The 14,345-nt window shown below is 63.1% G+C and overlaps 3 protein-coding genes and 2 long non-coding RNA genes across 7 annotated transcripts; 3 read left to right on the top strand and 2 right to left on the bottom strand.

Moving 5' to 3' along the window:
* Positions 1 to 1,483: 1,483 nt before the first annotated feature.
* LOC136020685 (uncharacterized) lies at positions 1,484 to 1,984 on the top strand. Its single transcript, XR_010615448.1, has 2 exons — positions 1,484 to 1,623; positions 1,770 to 1,984. It is a non-coding gene; the product is annotated as an uncharacterized LOC136020685 (long non-coding RNA).
* A 638-nt stretch (positions 1,985 to 2,622) lies between these two features.
* On the bottom strand, positions 2,623 to 5,411 carry LOC136020646 (41 kDa spicule matrix protein-like). The gene is made up of 2 exons (XM_065691919.1): positions 5,275 to 5,411; positions 2,623 to 3,905 (listed from the first exon to the last, which is right to left on the bottom strand). The coding sequence occupies exons 1-2, from the start codon at positions 5,345 to 5,347 to the stop codon at positions 2,623 to 2,625; spliced, it is 1,356 nt and encodes a 451-aa protein (XP_065547991.1). The 5' UTR covers positions 5,348 to 5,411.
* Positions 5,412 to 5,736: 325 nt separating this feature from the next.
* On the bottom strand, positions 5,737 to 8,672 carry LOC136020686 (uncharacterized). The gene is made up of 2 exons (XR_010615449.1): positions 8,551 to 8,672; positions 5,737 to 8,376 (listed from the first exon to the last, which is right to left on the bottom strand). It is a non-coding gene; the product is annotated as an uncharacterized LOC136020686 (long non-coding RNA).
* A 19-nt stretch (positions 8,673 to 8,691) lies between these two features.
* DNTTIP1 (deoxynucleotidyltransferase terminal interacting protein 1) lies at positions 8,692 to 12,681 on the top strand. Of its 2 annotated transcripts, XM_065691995.1 has the most exons (13): positions 8,693 to 8,824; positions 8,890 to 8,960; positions 9,088 to 9,184; positions 9,273 to 9,371; positions 9,701 to 9,769; positions 10,046 to 10,102; positions 10,272 to 10,333; positions 10,702 to 10,747; positions 11,163 to 11,221; positions 11,401 to 11,461; positions 11,806 to 11,877; positions 12,129 to 12,184; positions 12,501 to 12,681. In XM_065691995.1, exons 1-13 carry the CDS (start codon positions 8,747 to 8,749, stop codon positions 12,637 to 12,639), a joined length of 966 nt encoding a protein of 321 aa, XP_065548067.1. In that variant the 5' UTR covers positions 8,693 to 8,746; the 3' UTR covers positions 12,640 to 12,681. The 2 variants fall into 2 exon arrangements, with proteins under 2 accessions (XP_065548068.1, XP_065548067.1); XM_065691996.1 differs by lacking the exon at positions 11,806 to 11,877 and having other exon boundaries at positions 8,692 to 8,824.
* A 90-nt stretch (positions 12,682 to 12,771) lies between these two features.
* On the top strand, positions 12,772 to 14,323 carry UBE2C (ubiquitin conjugating enzyme E2 C). Of its 2 annotated transcripts, none has more exons than XM_065691999.1 (6): positions 12,772 to 13,320; positions 13,400 to 13,427; positions 13,524 to 13,610; positions 13,690 to 13,894; positions 13,973 to 14,032; positions 14,176 to 14,323. In XM_065691999.1, exons 1-6 carry the CDS (start codon positions 13,232 to 13,234, stop codon positions 14,232 to 14,234), a joined length of 528 nt encoding a protein of 175 aa, XP_065548071.1. In that variant the 5' UTR covers positions 12,772 to 13,231; the 3' UTR covers positions 14,235 to 14,323. The 2 variants fall into 2 exon arrangements, with proteins under 2 accessions (XP_065548071.1, XP_065548070.1); XM_065691998.1 differs by having other exon boundaries at positions 14,116 to 14,323.
* The last annotated feature ends 22 nt before the right edge of the window (positions 14,324 to 14,345 follow it).

The raw sequence follows: 14,345 nt of genomic DNA, 5'->3' as shown, positions 1-14,345 counted from the left end.
TGGATGGCACATGCAGCGTGCGCTGCACACACATCCATCCATGCACACACGCATGGAGCGCGGACTGCACACGCAGGCACACGCACACACACGTGTCCAGCCCGTGCCGGCTGTGGCTGCACGTGCACACGCACACGCTCGCACACGTGCAGGCAGCTGGCCCAGCGGGCAGGAGCCCTCCTGCCTCTTCCCGGAAGGGAGCGGGCAGGAAAGTCCCAGCGGCTCCGGAGCCTCCGTCCCTGTGACGCGCAGCGGCAGCAGCCGACACCACCAACAGCCCCATGCGGCGCCGGGCCGGGCAGCCCCTGCTGCCAGCATGGCCTGTGGCACACTGGCAGGTGCCCCCATGGTGCTGGGGGCAGCTTCGTGCTGGATGGCCATGGGGTGCCAGGCATAGGCAGAGCTGTGTGGGGGAAACACAGCCAGAGCCCAGGAAGGGCTGTGTCCTTCCAGATGCTGATCCATGCCCATGCCTGGAGCCCCAGCAGCAGGCGGCGGCAGCAGCTGGGGTGGTTGGTCCCACCAGCCCCATGGAAGGGGGCCAGGGGGTTCCAGACCCATAGAAGGGAGCAGGAGGCAAGAGGAAACTCCAGCACTGTGTGACAGAGACCTGGGCACCCACCCTGGCTCCTCGAAGGACACAGGACCTGCTGCTTTGACCCCACAGGCCTGGCACCCAGGCAGAGCACCCGTGCACCCTGCAGCTCCCTGCCCCCAGCACCAGGGGCCTGTACCCCCATTAGTCCTGGTCCCCAGCTGCTGCCCGAGGTGTGGGGCCAGGTGGGCACGGGCTGCCCGGGGACCAGGTGGGACCAGCTGCTGTGGGGCCAGGTGGGCACGGGCTGGCCGGGCGCTGGGGGGCTGCGGTGCAGCGCGGGGCTGTGAACCGTGTCCTGTCACAGGACGTCCCCTGGGAGCCAGCGATTGTTCCCGGAGGCAGAACAATGCCTGGGGAGCTGCCAGGGCACCGCGGGCCGCTCCACACTGCCCGGACGGGAGCCACCTCCATCGCCGCGGCAGGGCCGGCTCCACGTGGGTTCCCTGGACCCTGCCTGTACCTGCTCTAAGCAACAGGAAACTGCACCAGCTGCTCTTGTGGCATGGCACAGCATGGCACACATGGCACAGCATGGCACAGCATGGCACACAGCACACATGATACAGCATGGCACACATGGCACACATAGCACAGCATGGCACACATGGCATACATGGCACACATGGCACAGCATGGCGAACATGGCACAGCACAGCATGGCACACATGGCACAGCACAGCATGGTGCACACGGCACACATGGCATGCACAGCACATGCGGCACAGCACACACACACAGCACACACAGCGAACATGGCACAGCTCTCAGGGCTGCACAGAGCAGCAGCAGCTTTGTGCCTCCTGCCTGGCTCGTCCAGCAGCATCATGCAGGGAGGGGAGGGGGGGGTCATGCTTGGCCGGAGCGTGCTGGGCGCTGGGCACGGACCAGGTCACTGGGACCAGCCTCCAGCCCCAAGAGGATTTAAAGCAGTGCCCAAGCCCTGGCGCTGCCCTGCACCATGCGGCTGCTGCTGCTGCTCCTGCTGCTGGGGCTCTGCTGCCTCTGGGCCCGGCTCGTGTCCACCGGTGAGTGCAGGGTGGGCATAGGCAGCCGGTGCTGTGGGAGGGTGCAGCTGTGGCCGGAGCCCAGCTTCCTGAGCAGGGTCAATGGGGGCACCCCAGAGTGCTCCAAAGCCAGGGCTTGGGGCACGGATGCTTTGGTCTCTCCCCAGGACTCACCTAACCCCTGCGTGGACCTGGACCAAGGACCCAGCCTCCGCGGCCACCGGACAGACACAGACGGACAGACAGCAGCCACGGAGGGACCCACCAGCTGCTGGATAAGGGCTCGTTCCCCCAGTCCCACCTCCACCCCTCACCCTCGGCTCCCTGCAGAGCACGGGGGTCTCAGAGCTCCCCACCCCCAGTAAACGCATTCTGCAATGACCACTGGCCGGCTCCTGCTGCATCAGGATCCTGGTGAGCCCCCGCAGCTGCCCTGGGAGCTTCGAGCCCTGCAGGAGGGACTGGGACCAGAGGGGGCTGTCACCGCGGCAGCACGTCCTGGGGATGGGTCTGTCCCCAGCTCCAGGAGCCCATGCGGGCCCTGGCCAAGCTCTGCCATGGCGGCTGCTGCCAGAGGATGCTGGAGGGTGGCCGTGGGGCAGCTCACCCCAAGGAGCCCCTGGGGAGCTGGGTAGGGTCTCCTGGCCCAGAGATGTTCTGTTGTTCCTGGCAGGGCCATTCCTGCGGCTCTCTCACAGGGGACCAGGTCATGTTGCTGTGCAAAGGGCCCTGCTAGGCTCACACTAGGCAGAAGCAGGCACAGGAGCTCCTTATGCATGCGACAGGGCTGGGGCAGCCTTGATGGGCTGGCCATGCCAGGCACTGAGCAGGGATAGCTTGTCACGCCAAGCTGGTGGCTCAGTGTGAGGTTTATTAGGAAAGAGAAGGACCTGACCAAACGTGGCTGGTGCTCGGGGCCAGCCCCGGCAGAGTGAGGCAGAGGAGGAGCCCCAGGGCAGCCACCCCTTCACCCACCCACCACAGGCTCTGCTTGCTTCCTCACACACCTGGTGGCATCGATCACCAAGTGTCATCGCCATAACCACCACCACCATCATCACTGTCATCATCTTCATCACCACCATCATCTCCATAGTCTTCATCATCACCACCATCACCATCATAGCCATTGTCATAGCTGTTGTCATCGCCATTGTCGTCATCACTGTTGCCATCACCATCGCCATCACCGTCATCCCCATTATCATCACCATTGTTGTTGCCATCATCATTGCCATCATCTCCATCATCATCGCCATCATTATCTCCAGCATCATCTCCATTCTCATTGCCATTGTCATCTCCATCATCATCACCATCACTGCCGCCATCGTCGTTGCCATCATCGTCACCATTATCATCACCATCACCATGCTCATTTTTACCCTTATCATCATCATCATCATCATCATCATCGTCATCATCTGTCTCATCATCCTCCCCACTGTCACCCTGGTCAGACTCAGGTTTCTCTCCTGCCTCAGGCTTCCCCTCGCTCTCTGGCTTTTCCCCAGCCTCCGGCTTCCCCCCAGCTTCTGGCTTCCCCCCAGTCTCCGGCTTCTCCCCCAGCACAGGTTTATCCCCAGTGGCCGGCTTCTCCCCAGCCTCTGGCTTCTCTCCAACCCCCGGCTTCCCTCCAGCCCCTGGCTTTGCTACGACCTCTGGCTTCTCCTGAGTCTCAGTCTTCCCCCCACATGCTGGCTTCTTCCCTGAACTGGGTTTCTTCCCTGTGTCTGGCTTCCCAGGCGGAGCGGGCTTGTTCCCATCTGGCGCAGGCTTGTTCTTATCCAGCGTGGGCTTGTTCTTATCCAGCGTGGGCTTGTTCTTATCCAGCGTGGGCTTGTTCCCACCCAGTGCGGGCTTGCTCCCATCCAGTGCGGGCTTGTTCCCAGCCAGTGTGGGCTTGTTCCCACCCAGTGCGGGCTTGTTCCCACCCAGTGCGGGCTTGTTCCCATCCAGTGCGGGCTTGTTCCCAGCCAGTGCGGGCTTGCTCCCAGCCGGTGCGGGCTTGTTCCCATCCAGTGCGGGCTTGTTCCCGGCCGGTGCGGGCTTGTTCCCTGCCGCAGGCCCCCTCCCGGGCTCCGGCTTCTTCCCCGGAGCAGACGTTGTAGCAGCCACGGGCAGGCGCTGGTCCTTACACACCCACTCCGCACACGACTCCCAGGTCCCATCGCGGGCGGCATTCCCGGGCAGCGGAACGGGCACCGCGCTGGGCCGGTCCCCAGGCAAAAGGCTCTTCCCGACCAGAGCGCGTCCAGGACATTCTGGCTTTAGCCGCGGGTCCGGGGCTGCTCCGGGGCGCCCTGGAACGGAGCAGAGAGCAGCAGCGTCACCCCGTGCGCTGCCCTCGCACCCGCAGCTCCCGGCCATCGCACCCAAAGCTCCAACCCCCCCGGCTCCATCCCGTGCACCCCGAATCCCACCCACAGACAGGCACCGCGCAGGGAGCGGGTGCAGGGCTTGAGGAGCTGGGCAGAATGTGGAGAGGAGAAGCAAGAGAGTGTGTGACTGCAGCAGCTGCTTAGCAAAACCAGCCCAAATACAGTAGGTGCTGTTTAACCAGGGCAGGAATGCAGGAACTGGGAGCACTCAGGTCTATGAGCTCTCATTGAGCAGCAGCACACGATCCCACTCGGCAGCAGCGCAGCCCATGGCTCCCCACAGCAGTGCCGTCTCCCTGGCATTGCTCCGGGACAGGGAACAGGACCAATGCTTTGGCAGCGGAGGCACCAGCACCTCTGGTTGCTGGCAGAAGGTGGGTTACGCCACAGGGCTTAGAACCAGCCTGTAGCTGAGGCCAAAAGAAACTCAGGTCTCAAGAGGAGCACTGGGAAGTGATGACATTTCTGCTGGCACACTTAGATCAGTGCACGATGGCCCCAGCATCCTGTTACAGAGCAGCAGCAAACTGGGCTCCCACTGCACAGGAGCTGGTGCTGCCTCAGAGTTTGAGCTCAGCTGGCGATGCGGGCAGGAGCATTCTGAAAGAAGAGGCTCTGCAAAATGCTCTCAAAATCACTTCATGGCTCATTCAACAGAAGGGCTGTTTTCACTGTGTTGAAACGTGGCCGGTTTTCCCCCCCAAAAAAATAATATTAGAAGGAAAACTATTCTTCCTTGGTAATTTCCCCTCTCCAGAACGGCACCTCCCCTGGGCTGGTGCTTCCAGAGGGCTCACGATGGGAAATGCCCTGAACAGCCCCCAGGCCAAGCACTGGGGCAGCCACCAGCAGGACTATCAGGGTCCAGCCCATCCCAGTCCCGGTGCAGCACCGCGGGCTCTGTCGGGGCTGCATCGGCACCAGTCCCTGCCCCAGGCACTGGTTCAACCAAACCTCCCCCGAGCATCCCTGTGCCTGCGTGCCGGTCCCGCAACCCTTCGCATCCCGGCGGGAGTTTTGTTGAACTCAAAGGTTACACAATTGAAGCCAGGGCTAAACCTGAGCAGGGCTCCAGCTCCTCACAGGAAGCTTTCAGAAACACGGGGATTAAAGCAGACATTTAATTAAACACATCCCCAGCAACACGGATCTAGGGGAGGATGTCCCTGCCACTGCAGGGGGTCGCAGCAGTGCCCCCCCTTCCAACCCAAACCATCCCGTGAGTCTGCGAACACACAGAAAACACCCTCAGTGCTGGCGAGGCCGGGGCTCCCAGCCCGCCCGTACTTGCCTGCGGTGGGCGCTGCCTGCAGCTCTGCCCGCAGCGCCAGGAGCGCCAGCAGAAGGACGCCGCTCGCTCTCATGCTGCCGGAGCCAGTGGCACCGGCACGGAGCCGGCGGCGACTTAAAGTTCCTGCCGGCGGGCTGGGAGTGGGAGGAAGCAGCTCCCGGGTGACCTGCGGGAACCTCCCACAGGTCGCTGTAATTCCCTTTTCTGGAGAGCCGCTCCAGTGCCTTCCTCCACCCCTAACCCAAGCCGGCCGCAGGGAGGACAGGAGGGGGCCAGGAGGAGGGGAGGGTCTGCTCCAATGAGATGGAGCTCTCTGGAGGGAAAAGCCTCGGGATTTCAAGTCAAGAGCTCAGCCAAGGTGAAGAGAGCCCAGGAATCTGCCTTCAAACCCCAGGTCCAAGCTGATGGCCTTCACCAGACACCCACCTTGAGAGTAAAAGACAAATTAAACGCGCTGCCACCTTTACTTCCCTTTTCTCTGCACCTGATTTCAGGGTAAAGACTTATTTAATATGTTTGAGATAACACAGTAAGCAGTACCTTCAATAATGAGTGACAACCCATTTACATTGAGTTATTCTCAAGTCACACAGGAGTGTTGGAATCTGATCTTGTAATTATTTGCCTTCCTATTTAGTTATTTCTTCCTGAATTATACACAGGCCAAAGTGCAATCAGCATTATAGGAACACTTTAGGACTAGCCTGGCCAGGAGACACCAGCACCAGGCAAGAATGGGTCAGACCTGCTGGATCAAAAGACAAAGCTTAAACCTGTAGCTGTGGGGGGACTGAAATCAACAGGTTGGAGCTCAGTGTTATTTCTACAGTTCTAATCAGGGTCCACTGCTTCCTGCCAGCACGGGAGAGGTGAAGGTCCTGCTCAGAGCGCTTTCCATCAGTCATACCAAAGTGATGCAGCAGCAGTGCAAGAGGTGAGACCTGGGAGCAGGAAGGTGCACTGCTGTGTGCTGCCAAACCTGTGTGGGAAGAGGGCTTGGTGCAAGAAACACATTTTAAGAACAGGCTTAATCCTCTCGTGGCTGTGACTCAATTCGGTGCCATTTCCACACGAACCACCCATGTCTGCCGGAGATCTGATGCTCCACCCTGTGGCTCCGGGCCTGACCTCCCAGCCCAGTGCTTATTGTGTGCTGCTGGAGCAGGACACCCCCCGGAGCCTGCACTGGGGCAGGTCACCGCTGAACTGATGCAGAGATCACAGCATCCATGTAAATCCCACTTCCATGGGCAGCAGGGGCTTGCTCAGGCCCCTGCATGTGCCCACCCAACTCCACAGACATGGAACATCCTGAGGCTGACACAGACCAATGGGAAAGGGGCTCTCGGCATTCAGACCGCTGGGTTTCCTTCCCTCTCCTCTTCCCTCTCCCAGCCACCTAAGCCCACTGAAACCCAGACTCCTGTGCCTTTTCTGTGAGGGCTGGTACACTTTTAGAGCATTTGATGTTAACCTGTGATGTTAAAGGGTAAAGTTTACAGGATATGGTCCCATTCCTCCTTCCTAATGCCCTGTGCTGCCTCTCACACCGCAGCTGTGCGGTGACCTGCAAGGGCAGAGCCAACGCTGTCATGAGGAGCCAGTGAGATAACGAAGCTTTTGCATGAGTCTTGCTGCCAAAACAGGATGTGGGATTGGGCTCAACAGGTTTCTGCTGCCACCAGAACCTGCCTGCGCTGAGGGACAGATGGGACTTGTCTGAAGCATCTCTGTGAATCAGGAAAGCATTCAGGAAGCCTCAGCTGCGAAGCGGCTGCTGGTGCGTGGCAGATACCCACAGGCTGGCGCGTTCTGCGCACCCACCACACAGATCCATGGAAAAAATACCATTAAACAATGGGAGATCCAAACAGGTCATCTCATCAGTTACATTGTGGTGATCCCTGACATTGCTCTGATCTGCTCTTCAAAAGACATCCCCACCCCTGCCAGAACAGGGACTCCTTTAATGAGAATTTGTTGCGGGATTTAAGTCTCTGTGAAAGCTTTTCCATAGATCTGATCCATGTCTCACTTGATTCAAACCAGCAAGAGGATTTGTCTGCTCACAGTGGGTACAGAGAGCAACTGACAGTGTCCTCTCAGCAGCACACGTACTGAGCTGAGCCCTCTCTCTGTCGAGCTTTGCAGGTTGAACAGAACCACTTCTCTCACCTCCCATGACTTTCCACAGCCGTAGTTACCTTCCCTCCCGTCTGGACAACGTCCTATCTCTGTTGCGAACAGTTTGGAAGAACCAAAACAAGCACGTGATGAGCCCAGGGCTGGTGGTGATGGAGCTGATGACAACTCAACCGGCTCCACATCCGCAGGTCAGGTTCGTGCATCAGCCTGGTCCCCTCCCGCGCTGACGCAGCCCCGGCCAGGGCAGCAGAGAGGGGACAAGGAGGGCAGGAGCCTCCCCTGTGTGCGGCCCAGCCTCTCCTCCCGCTCCCGGCTCTGGTCTCCCCCGGGTGCTGAGTGCTGTCGCTGCTGACAGCAGCAATGGGAGGATCCCACAGGTCACACTGAGGGGACACAGCCACAGGCTGCAGTGACGCAGGCTGAGAGACACCCGCAGACCATCCTCCGGCAGCACCAGCACCGTGCCTGTGCCACAGACACTGGGCTGCAGCGTCCGGCAGAGCCAGTGGGGAAGGAGAAGCTGCTTTCCCTCAGTGCAGCACAGTGCAGGGATTTCCCCTTGCACACGGGGCACACCAGGACCCCTCTGCTCGGCACCATCCTCTGTGCCAGCGGCTCTGGGTGCGGGGCAATGAGCGACCTCAATGCCTCGGGCTTTGGGAAATTCCATTTCTTTGGGTTATCTTCCCATCACCTTAGAAGGAACAAGGAAAAACATTACCCACACATCGGTAAATGCTTTTAACCTTACACTGCTCTCCAGCTGACCCGATGGAAAAGCACAGGTCTAGAAAAGCACAGGCGAGTCATTTTGAGCGTTCTGCACACATCGGACAAGGTGAGGAAAGGCTGGAGTGCTTCCTCAGATAAACAGCAGGATTCCAGGGCCGCGAGGGCGCTGAGGACACAGACACGGAGCTGCTGCGGCTGGAACAGGAACGAGCCCGGCCTTCAGCGCTGCACACAGGAAACACCGCACCGGTGACGAGCAGCCGCCCGCTCCTGCCGCCGCCGTGCCCCGGGCAGGGTCAGAGCGTGACGGCGGCACCCGGGCCCTGCCCCGCTCCCGGCAGGAGGCCCGAGGGGCTCGGGCTATGTGCGAGCTGGCGGCCCGCCCCCGCCCGGGCGTACCTGAGCCCGAGCCGCGTGTGTGAGGGGAAGGGTCCGCGCGAGGCGCGGCGGGGACGGGGCTGCTGCGCCCGGACGGAGCCACGCGGCCCCGGCGCCGTTGCCGTGGCAGCGCATCACTTCCGGCGCGCGGGCTCGGCGGCGCGGGGCGGTGACGCGCGGCGCGGTTCCGGTGTGGCGGTGCGGGGCCGGGGCCGCCATGGGCGCCGCCCGCGATGCGGAGCAGCAGCAGCCGGGGCCGGGCGGGGCGGGCGCGGACGGCGCCGAGGAGCTGCAGGTGCGGCGGGGCGCGGCGGGGGCCGGGCGGGCCGCGCGGGCCGCGCCTGACGCTGTGCCCCGCAGAGCCCCTGGAACATCATGATCAAGCACCGGCAGGTGCAGCGGCGCGGGCGGCGCTCGCAGATGACCACCAGGTACGGGCGGGCGGGGCCGGGGGCGCGGCCGGGGCAGGGTTAGGGTTAGGGTTAGGGTTAGGGTTAGGGTTAGGGTTAGGGTTAGGGTTAGGGTTAGGGTGTCCCCCGCTGACGCCTCCGCCCGCAGCTTCACGGACCCGGCCGTGTCCATGGAGCTGCTGCGCGCCGTGCTGCAGCCCAGCATCAACGAGGACATCCGCGCCGTCTTCAGCAAGTACATGAAGGTGAGAGCCGCGGGACGGGCCCGCAGCCGTCGTGCGTGCCCGCGTGGCCGCGCCGAGGCCGCTCAGGCGCTAACCCGCTCCTCTCCAGTTCTTCCAGAAGGCAGCAACCAACGTCCGCGATAACGTCGGGGAGGAGGTGGACCCGGAGCAGCTCATCCAGGAGACGTGTCGGAGCTGCCTGGAGCAGGTGAGAGGAGTGAGGGGCTCCACACCCCCGCAGAGCCTGCGCCTGGCTGGGATGTGTCCCTTTTAACAGCCCTCACACGGTGCAGAGCCACAGACTGGTTTGGCTTGGAAGGGACCTTAAAGATCATCCAGTTCCGCCCCCTTGCCCCGATGCCAGGTGCCCAGACTCTGTCAGGCTCGGATCGTGCTTTTGCATCTTGCTGCGCTGTGCGGTGGCACTCCGAAAGCAGAGCAGTTACAGGGCTGTTGGGCAGATACATGAAAGAGGGGGCGTCAGGCAGGTCCCCCTCTGGACCCAGAATGGAGTAACCTTTCTTCCTCTTCCTGCAGGCCAAACTGCTGTTCTCAGATGGGAAAAAGGTTGTTCCCAGGCTGCCCCATGAGCAGACAGTGCCAAAGGTGAAAGTTGTCATTGTTCCCAAAGGCCTGAATGACTTGTCAGAGCTGGGAGGAGGAGGAGGCTTGAAATTGCTTGCTCTCGTGCCTCTTCCTGTCTGGGGGTAGAGCGGGGGGGGTGAGTCTGGGAGGGGGGGACCTGCAGGGCCCTGAAAATCGCAGCTGCTTCCCGTGGTTTGGCGCTTCTCGCCGAGGTGCGGTGGGAGCAGCCTTTCCCCGCAAAGGGAGAGCGGTGGCTGGAGAAGGGCCCTGCTCATCCCACTGCTGCTCCGCTTCCAGCGAGCCCGGCAGATGGACGAGGAGCTGAACCGCCGAGGGAGCCCCATTCCCAAGAAGGTAGGGGCGTTTCTGCAGGGGCACAGGCGGCTGCTGTGCTGCCTTGGGGGAGCCTGTTCTCCTGCCAGCGCTGCTGCTGGTGACAGAAGGAGCAGCTTCCCCGGGGGGGTGCAGCCGAGCAGGTTCTCAGCTCACAGAGCTGAGTCTCTGGAGGATTTCTTCCACACAGAGAAAGGGGCGGCCTCCAGGACAGAGCCTCTTGAACGATCGCGGGGCCTCTGGCATGGCTGCGTGAGTACCAGAACGCATCCTGAGCTGGAGCCCTGATTTGGGAGGGTGGGTGGGAAATGAGGCAGCACAAATCGGGAGTACAGAAAGGCTGTGGTCTGCTTCCCCTCCCATGGGAAGGAGAGGCGCAGGGGGTGCCCAGGAGGAGGGGGGTAGGTTGAGGAAGTGGCGTTAAACAGGCCTGGAGGGGTGGAAAGGTCCAGGTGGACTGTTTGGAGTGAGCAGCTTGAGGGGGGTGGTGGGATCGTGGCTGCCAGGGAGAGAACATGCGGCAAAGATGAGGGTCTGGAGCAGGGACTGAGCCCCGGCTCTGGTGGGGGCTGTGCTGGTCCCACAGGGACCCATTCTCACTGCATTTTCCTTCCCCTCAGGTGGAAGCTCAAAGTCTCTGAGCCTGTGAGAAGGGATGGACCAAAGGTATTGGCTGGCCAACGCTGCTGGGCTCACCCTCTCCTCCCCTTTGCTCCCGCCAGCAGAGCCCTGCTGCTGCAGGAGCAGAGGACAGCACTGAGCTGTGTTCTGCCCCGACGGGCCCCTGTGGCACAGAGAGAAGCAAGAAGAGGAGCGAAGTGCCTGGAGGCCTTTGCTTGCCTCCCCCAGGGTAGCCTTTAGCTCTGTGGTGTGGGGCTGCTGTTAGGAGACCTGGGGAGAGCAGCAGCAGCCAGGTGGATCCCACAAGGGTTTCCCAGCAGGGAAACGGCTTAAATCAGCTCAGGGGCCAGCTCCCAGGCCGGGGCCTGTTTGAGGTGCCCCATCAGAGAGCTGAGCTCATGGAGCATGGGCCAGCACCAGCCTCATTTCTAATGTTGCCCCTTTTCCAATTGCTCTGTAGTGGGATCCATCCCGACTGACTGAAACCACAACCTTTGTGCTGGGATCTCGAGCAAACAAGTAAGGAGCGGCCCTGTCGCTGGAGGGTGGTGTCTCCAAGGCAGGAGCCTGTAAGACCCTCCCGTCACTTCGCTTCTCTGCCTCGAAAGCAGCAGGAAGGGCCTGGGGAGGAGAGAGGTGTCCCCGTGCCACCACGACCGCCCTCGCGCGCTGTGACACCTCTCCTGCTCCTCTTCCAGGGCTCTCGGGATGGGAGGAACAAGAGGGCGACTCTACATCAAGCATCCCCACCTCTTTAAGGTCAGATGCCGCAGCAAAACACTTCCTTCTTCGGGTCTGGCTTGGAATCAGTTTCCGGTGGGAGTGGGGAGCCTGTGCTTTGGATCGCTTGTGTTCCTGCCCCACCATGCCCCTGTTTTTTGTCCCGGAGCACATTCCCGCAGGCTGGCCGGGGCCCTGGACGCTAGTTGAGGGCTTAGCGCAGCCTCCACGGTGGCGGGTCTGCTGGGAGCAAGGCCCTGCGGCTGGAGGAGCCGGAGCCCTTGTGGGGAGCGTTGGAGCGGGTGCAGCGTCCCAGCAGGAGGGGGGTCAGAGTGGGAGGGTCTGTTCCTGTGTTCAGCCAGGTCCTTGCTGCTCTATTGCAGTACGCAGCCGACCCACAGGATAAGCACTGGCTGGCAGAGCAGCAGCACATGAGGGCCACGGGGGGCAAGATGGTGAGTACGGCCGGGCTCCGGGCTCCTGCAGCCGTCGGGGACTGCACAGAGACCCACCGCAGGTCCAGGACAGAGGCTCTGCCAGGATGCCAGGGCAGGGCATGCGGGGCAGAGGCACTCCCAGGGATGCAGCCACAGTCCCTTGGGATCCGGGTGCCCAGGAGAGCAAGTCATGCCGTTTGGGGATGGGGGACATGGCACTGTCCTCGCCATGTGTGGCAGCCCTGAGGCGTCCTCCTGTTGTGCCGCAGGCCTACCTCCTCCTTGAAGAGGACATCCGAGATCTGGCTGCCAGCGATGACTACCGGTGAGGAATGATGTGGATGTGGCCATGCTGTGGGGCCAGGGGCTGCTGGCCTGGGGACCCCAACACTGTGGGGAGACTGTCCTGGTGGGGCCATGCCCCATGCTGCATGGCGTGCTGGGTGCTGGTGGAGGGTGGGTGCTGGGGTTTGGGGCTTGGTGGTAGCTAGGAGTCCATGGTGGGTGCTTTGGGTCCAGGCTCAATGCTGGCTGGGGTCTGGGCTTGGTGCTGGGGTTCCAGGCTCGGTGCTGGGTGCCAAGCTCTGTGGTGGACGCTGAGGTCCATGCTGGGGGCCCCCATCTCACCCCACCTCCGACAGGGACTCGGTGGACCTGCGGCTGGAGGAGCTGAAGCCGTTCGTGCCGCCGGCCTGGATGACCGAGAAGATGCAGAAGCACATGGAGACGCTGCGCCGCGGGGCGGACGCGCCGCCCCCCGAGAGCCCCCCGGAGCCCTGAGCCCCGCCCCCTGGACCCCAATAAAAGCCGCTTCGCACCCGCCTCCGCCTCCGGGGAAAGGGGATCGGGCCCTTTAAGAGCCGGCTGGGGCCGCGGCTCCGCGCCCGCGGGGCGGTGGCTGGGCAGCAGCCGCTCGCCGTTACCGTGGCATCGCATCCCCGGCGAGCGCCGATTGGCCAGGTCGAACTGGGCTGCGCGCTGATTGGCCGACGGGGCGCACGTTCCGCACATTCAAACGGGGCGCGGGAGCGGGGCGGGTCCGGACGCGGCGATTGCTGAGAGCAGCGCTCAGCGGCGGGGCCGCGCACCGGGACCGCGCACCGGGACCCGCCGGAGAGGCCCTCACCGGGCACCCCTGCACCGGCACCCGCCAAGAGCCCGTGCACCGGAGACCCCTGCCCCGGGACCAGCCAAGAACCCGTGCACCGGGGACCCCTGCACCACGACCCCGGCACCGGGACCCTGCCGCTGCGGGTCCGGGCCCTGCGCAGCCGCGGGAGGGGGGAGCGCAGGGGGGCCCGGTGCGGAGCCGCCCGGGAGCGGGACCCGCGTTCGGCGCCCGCGAACCGGGGGGCAGGGGCCCGGAGCCGCCATGGCCTCGCAGAACGCGGATCCCGCCGCCGTGCCCCGCAAAGCGGCTGAGGCGGGGGCCACGGCGGCCCGCGGCGCGGTGGGGAAGAGGTGAGGAGCCGGGGCTGGGCGGGGGCAGGGGCCGGGCGGCTCCGCCGGGCCCCGCCGGTAACGTGTGCTTCCCCCGCAGGCTGCAGCAGGAGCTGATGGCGCTCATGGTGAGTGGGGGCCCGGCGAGGGAGAGGGTGTCGGTGTCACGGGGCCGAGCCGGTGGGGGGGGTTCCCGGTCGGCCCTGACGTGCTGCCCCCCCCAGATGTCCGGTGACAAAGGCATCTCCGCCTTCCCCGAGTCCGACAACCTCTTCAAGTGGATCGGGACCATCAACGGCGCCACGGGCACGGTGAGCGCCTGGGACCCGGCGCAGTGGGACCCCGGGCTCCCCCCAGGTCTGCGCCCCTCTGACCCCCTCCTGCCCGCAGGCCTACGAGGAGCTGCGGTACAAGCTGTCACTGGAGTTCCCCAGCGGGTACCCCTACACCGCACCCACGGTGCGGTTCCTGACCCCCTGCTACCACCCCAACGTTGACACCCAGGGCAACATCTGCCTCGACATCCTCAAGGACAAGTGGTCGGCCCTCTACGACGTCCGCACCATCCTGCTTTCCATCCAGAGCCTGCTGGCAGGTGGGTCCCACGCCTGCCGGGGGGGGCCGGGGCTCAGGGGTCCGGGTGCCCCCCCACTGACCCCACTGCCGTCCCCAGAGCCGAACATCGAGAGCCCCCTGAACACACACGCTGCTGAGCTCTGGAAGAACCAAACCGGTGAGTGCCTGGGGCAGAACACATGCACCACACACATAACGCCCTCCCCTCCATCCCGCTCTCTGTGCCCCCATGGTCCACAGTGGTGCAGCCCCCGGCCCCGCTGCGGCCGCCCCTCAGCCCCGCACTGCTCCTCTCCTCAGCCTACAAGAAGTATGTGCGGGAGACTTACGCGAAGCAGACCCACAGCCAGGACAACTGACCGGCACCACCACGTCCCCCTTCCCCCTGCGCAGCCGCTGCCCCGGCTTCTGTATCATAGGCTATTATTAAATTAATTTTGCAGTCTGAGCCACGGTTAATGTATAAATAA

The sequence above is a fragment of the Lathamus discolor genome, chromosome 11 (assembly GCF_037157495.1).
Source record: "Lathamus discolor isolate bLatDis1 chromosome 11, bLatDis1.hap1, whole genome shotgun sequence".
Taxonomy (NCBI): domain Eukaryota; kingdom Metazoa; phylum Chordata; class Aves; order Psittaciformes; family Psittacidae; genus Lathamus; species Lathamus discolor.
The sequence above is the reverse complement of the archived record's forward strand: the minus strand, read 5'-3'. Positions and strand labels throughout refer to the sequence as shown.